This window comes from Rhea pennata, chromosome Z (assembly GCF_028389875.1).
Source record: "Rhea pennata isolate bPtePen1 chromosome Z, bPtePen1.pri, whole genome shotgun sequence".
Lineage (NCBI taxonomy): Eukaryota > Metazoa > Chordata > Aves > Rheiformes > Rheidae > Rhea > Rhea pennata.
This window is the reverse complement of record NC_084702.1, coordinates 63816341-63822401: the sequence shown is the minus strand read 5'-3', so window position 1 is coordinate 63822401 and position 6061 is coordinate 63816341. Positions and strand designations below refer to the sequence as shown.

The window sequence follows — 6061 nt, the reverse complement described above, 5'->3', positions numbered from 1 at the left end:
TCACTTTTCATTTATAGTGATCTGTCTTCTTTAAATAAGAACACAGCATTGTGCTGCTTCTCACATATAAATACTGTTATTTATTTCCCTTTTTTATTTCCACAGTCTAAGTGTCAAAAACATGACTCCGTTTTTAGAGAACAGTGGTCTTACTGGCGTTGCTTGTTCCAGCGTAGGAAATGAGCCTAGAGCTGCTTCGAAATCAGCACAGAGCTCCTAGAAGTACCACAGTAATGCAGACACTTGTCTTAGTGAATTGAGAACCTGAGAATTTTGTATGGTATGTTGTAAACCTGAGAAATACGTTTAAAAAACGCTTCTGTGTTTCAACGCTACTGCAAAAAGATGTATCAAGGCTATATATATATATATATAAATATGTATTATCTATATGTGTATATATAAACAATTGGGGGGGTACGAAGGAATGTGCTGTTTTCTCTGAGAAATGCGGTGGGAGAGAGCAGGGACAGAAGCCGCCGCCACAGCTCCGGCGCCCTGCCGCGCTTGTGCCGCCTCAGACACCGAACAGGTTTGGGCGCGGCGGGAGGCAGCGGCCGCGGCCCAGCGACACGCGGCCTGCGCGGCTGCGCCCGGGCCCGCCCCGCGGCCCCCCGCCCGGCCCGGCCCGGCCCGGCCCGGCCCGGCCCGTCCGGCGGCCCCAGGCGCTTCCCGGCACCGGGGACCTGCACGCCGCCGCCGCGCCCTCGCCTTCCTCCGCCCCCCTCTCCCGCTCGCCGCCTTCGCGTTTCCTGTCTGGGCGGAGGAGGTTTGGCCCTGCGACGCCGCCGTTCCCCAGCGGCGGCGGTAACCGTCATGGCGGCGGCGCTCTCAATGTCAGCGGCTCTGCGGCGCCTTGTTGCGGGGAGCGGGGCCGCCGCGGCCCGCCGGACTCCGGCCAGGTAACGGGGACCCCGGGCGCGCCGCCGTCCCGCCGGGCGGCCCCGCGGCAGGGCGCAGCCCGGCAGCTGCGGCCCGCGGCGGCCCGTGCGAGGAGCCCGACCCGGGCCTGGGGCTGCGGCGCCGGGCGCTTGGGGCGCCGCGCATGGCCCCGCCGCCCGCGGGGACAGGGCCGCGCTGCCAGCGGGCGCTCGCCGAGCCCTGCTCCGAGCGCCCGTGCCAGCGGCCCGCCCCTCTCTGCGCTTTCCTCCCCGCGGTGGCCGCCCGCCCGGCGTCCTTGCGGCGCCCGCAGGCCCGGAGCTGCTCGGAACCGCGAACAAGCCGCGCCGTGCCCGGCGTCGGCGGGCAGTGCTCGGCCGCTCCGCGGAGGAGGGCGGTGGCTCCTTCCAGCACCACCGTCTTCCCGGAGGACCGTTCCCCTTCTCCCTTTGCCCTCTTCCGTGCCCTGTCCCTTCTCCTCCTCTTTTTCTCTCCAAGATGTGTTCATAGCCTCTGCTTTCAGAGGCTATGAGGCTGACTCTGAAGATGTGTGCATGTGCTCTCTTCTGTGCGTGTCACAGGGGTGAGGCATTTGTCAGACTCCCTTTTCTTCTTGTCAGGAGAAAAAAATATAGTTCAATAGAGTTTACTGTGATTTACCCAGGTTTACAGATCTTGCAATCTTGGTTTCCTTTCAGGAAGCATTTTGACAGATATATTTGATACAAGTAGCTTCTTTGTTACAGCAATTTTAAAGTATAGTAATACAATTTTTTTCTATCTCTTTAAATATGGGAGTAATCCATATATATTTTTCAATCTACAGAAAGAATGTACTATACATACATGCTAAATAAGAACATCTATGTTTACTTTAGGATTCATGTCTAGTTAGAATTACCAGGAATAAAATGTAATGCTGCAGTTCAGAGATGACCAAATAAGATGCTGGAGGGGTCAACAGTGAGGGCATTTGGGTGAATTTTCTGTCACCTTAGCACTTTTGTTTATTCAGTTTCAAAATAAGGTTTGGGTCTAGTTTGATATGGCATTGCTAGATTAAAGATTCATCTTGTTTGCCTAAATTATGATACTGGAGCAATGTAACTTACTGTTTGAGCACTGTGAAATTAAAGTTTAAACTTTCAAGCAGTGGTTTTATTTGTAGTGGGGTTTGCAGTTTTTTGTCTGTCAGACTTCTGATAGTTCTCTGATTTTTGGAATTTCAATTACAGAGTAATATGGCTTCCTTCTGATTTTTGAAAACTTCCTGAGGTCACTCTTCAGTAGTTACAAGAGAGAGTCTACTCTGATTTCCTGAGTTATATCTGATTCTTACTGATATTATGACTTTCTCCAAGGAAAAGGTTACATTTACCAGTGGATGTTTAAGCACTTTAAAATATGCTTGCTCAAGTTGCTTGATGATTTTGAGCAGATGACTGTAAACGCAAAGAGGAAGTAAATATTCAGCCCTGAGTTAACAGAGTGTGCAGCAGTATTTCTGGTACCTTTAGGAAGGAAGTTCAGAGTGCCCAACTCTGAACTGAAGCAGCACTCACTTGAGTCTACCATTCATCTGGTTATGGTGAGACAAATAGATTGTGAGGAAGTGGCTTGAGCTGATCTGATAGGCAGTTCGACATTCTGTACGTTGCTTAGGTCACAGTTTGGGAGAATAACACTTTTGTGTTGTAAGATTTGTCCAGATTTGAGAAGGTTGAAAGTATGAAACATGCTTTGCCAAGCTTTTCCAAGTTCAGCCTCTTCAGGAAGAAAGAGGCACCTTGTTCATCTGTCCTACCCAATTACTTCCAATTTTATGATCCAAAATTTGATTAAAGGGTGTAATTTAAACAATGCAGTTAAATTCCTACAAGATTCATGTGAATAGGAAACAAACAGATATAAATGTCTTCATCTTGGGAAAGGTTGCATTGTCACTTTGCATTATAGAATCTGGGTAGGTGGAGTTGGGAAAAGAGAATTTGTAATTGTATTTTGAAGAACAAGCAAATTTCTATTAAATCTGAAAATCGGCCATTCATTCCAAAAATGCTTAGTAGTTCTTAGAATGACTTTGTTTCCTGAGATATTGCAATCGGGATACAAAAAAATGAATTTCTATTGCAGAAGCAGCATATTTTGCAGTTGTAATATCTGGGCATGTAGTCCCTACATTTCATAATAATGGATTATTCTTGTCACTTTTCAGTGATGGATGATGCTTCTTTAAAATGTATTGCTTGCATATTGTAATTCTGTTATAAAGAGTCTGAGTGCAAGCACAAATGTTTTGCTAGTTCATCGTAAATGGACATCTGAGGTTAGGAAAGTAAAGAATTCTGGATATTTGTGTAGTAGGAACCCTGTTACTCAATTCATGCCATATTTTTAAGAGAATGAGGAAATCTGGAATGCCATTTAAATCTTATTCTTCAGTTGACGTGTGTGTTAGCAAGCAAGTTTGCTTAAAAAAAAGGAGGGGGTGAAATTTTGTGGGGAAATAAAGGACTTGGAAAAGAAGCCCAGCAAACTGTTCAATGTCTGTCTTGCTCTTTTGCTAGGAATAGAGAATACATTTATTAAAATTTCAAAAAAACGTTTTTTTCATCAAATAAACTTATCTCCTTTTTTATGTTATTTTTTTTTCTTCAAAATGGTATTAATCCAACCAAAGAGGTTGGACCAGATGATCTCCAGAACTCTCTTCCAACTATTTTGTGTTTCTGTGAAATTCTGCAGCATTGAACTTCATTGTAATTAATTTCAGTGGATAATTGCGTTTGAAGTCACAATCTGGATTAAAATTTGAAGACAAGGGGAAAAATTCTTTAAGAAGGGCTTGCCCTTGCTGTATAAGTGGTTTTTATGCATAGTTTCATTTTGGTTGTTTATAGTGGGAAAAACTTCTAAAATATACATTCATCTTGAATTTTACAGTCATTTTATTTTTTTAAATATATATCAAACGAAGTACAGTGTTGAATCAGATTATACCAATACACAATAGTACAACTGTAAACTGAAATGCAGAGTAAAGCTCTAAGGATTTATTTAGGCGTTAGATTCTTGGAATGACATGGAGCTATGGAACAGATTCAAGGTGGAAGATGTGGCAAGACAAACCAACATAGCAACGGGAGAAAGAGATGAAATGCACTGCAGTTCTTCCAGTTAATAAGTACAAAAACAATACTCCAGGTATCAGTGTTGGTCTGAACTTGCAGATGGGCTGAAGCAGTAGTTTGGGGGAAGTAAATGTTCTGTATACTTCAGTGTGCAAGTCATTTAACACACATGCTCTTTAACTTATCTGCACTGTTCAAATAATGACTGTGTGGATAAGAGAGGATCTAGCAGCCAAATCTTGCAAGTCACTCTGACTGAAAACATGGCTAGTGGTTATGTTTTTATTGTCACTTGTCTCTTGAACAATGATCTGGTCTTTGCTCCTTATGAAGAAAGGACCTTTTGCTCCATCAGTTTTGCATGCTTTGAAGGAGCAAGGAGGAGATTTCTGACAGGTAGTGCAACTTGAGTCCTTTTACAGTACTTTATGTAGGATCTCAGATTGCTAGTTCATCCTTACTTGTTTTGGTCATGCAAGATCTGACTGAGGCGAAAAGCATATTGGTTAGTTCATGACTGATGTGTTGTTCATGGATATACATCTTTATTACTAGGTCATAGTGTCTCTGCTGAATCAGAATGATGCTTTTGTTTCATTGCTTTTGGTTTCCCTATTTGGCTTTATGGGCAATAAGATGCAAGACTGCTCCTTGTCTCCCTTCAAATGGAAAGAAGAAGCTTTGAAAAGAAGAAAATGTTAGGTGTAAAGAAACGCTGGAACATTAGAATGTTGCTGTCAAAATGAGGATTTCTGTCTCAGCTGAGAAAAATATTTGATTCTGTTGGAATATGGAGAACCTAGGATTTGAGAACTGAAAAAGTGAAAAATAGTGTGTTGTATAGTTTAGCATTCTTTTAATGCACAACATCTGTCTTCTAGTGAGCTAAGATGAAGATCATTCTTATAGTTAGTGTTATGTGGGATTTCCATAATGTTTCTTAAAGTTCAGGCAGCCTCACTGTCAGTCTAGGTCAGGAATAGGGCAGGTAAAAGGAGTGAAAGTAAGAGAGTTCAGAAGGGGAAAAGAGGTTGGAACAGCCAATGTTTGAGAAGCGGGGGGAGGGAGAGATGTGTTGCTCTGGAAATGTCTGTCTTTCTAATGTAATTGCAGAAAAATGAATAAACAGAGCAGGAGGTGATGACAACAAAATGTTCCTGATGAGGCTTCTTAAATTGCTGTTTGTTGTTGGGCATGTAACTTAGACCGACTTACTTTAATTGCAGCTGGTTCCTTCTCGTTTGGAATTGGAAACCTAAAATACCCAAATGGAGTGGATGACAGATAACATTTTTAGCTAGAGAAGGTTTAATGAAGATAATTACAAAGATGTTTAAGGTATGCTTGTATTGAAAGATAATTTTAGTAAATAAGCTGTGTGCTCACATCTGCGCTTAAAACAACTGAAAGGTTTTCTCACCAGCCTCTGGCAACTAGTAGTTTTGGGCTGAGAACTGCTGGTCACTTACCTAGAGTTTGGCCTATCTTTGAAAAAGCATTATTGCATTCTAGAATAATTCTTCTTCTAAGTCTACAGATTTGAAAATTTAAAGAATAGGGGTGACTTTGGTAGAACTGAAGACTGAAGTTCATTAGCTTATATATCACTTATAGTCTAAATCAAAAAGACATAATCTTTTTCCTTAGTTGACTAAACAGTTTAAACTAGGTTCTGACACTGAATTTGAAAATTACACTTCTTTTGGTTTTAAAAAATACTTTTGTGTCAGTATTGCTTAATACCAAATATGTGGTATGTTTAAGTTTGAAAGAAATGTATTTTTTCTATGACTTGTTAGACATAATCTCAAAATTTAATTAATATCATCTATCTCAAAAGCATTCTTCCGTGGCCTTTCACTCACAACTAATCACAACTGAAAACAGTATTGAATATTTTGGGGAGGGGAGTAAGTGCAGATCAAATCAGCAGTAGGAGTTATTAGACCTGTGTATTGATATAGGTCTCTCCCTTGACACTGTGGGTAATCTCTCTCATTGGTATGTTAAGTAAATGTTGAGGAATAGTAAGAATGAAAACACTTTTTATA

The 6061-nt window shown here is 42.3% G+C and overlaps 1 protein-coding gene across 1 annotated transcript in view; it reads left to right on the top strand.

Moving 5' to 3' along the window:
* The first annotated feature begins 633 nt into the window (after positions 1-633).
* Positions 634-6061, top strand: part of NDUFS4 (NADH:ubiquinone oxidoreductase subunit S4) — a 44177-nt gene continuing 38749 nt past the window's right edge. Inside the window, exon 1 of the mRNA XM_062599503.1 lies at positions 634-902. Within this exon, the coding sequence (XP_062455487.1) occupies positions 817-902 (86 nt within the window). The 5' untranslated portion in view covers positions 634-816. The remainder of the gene's footprint in view (positions 903-6061) is intronic.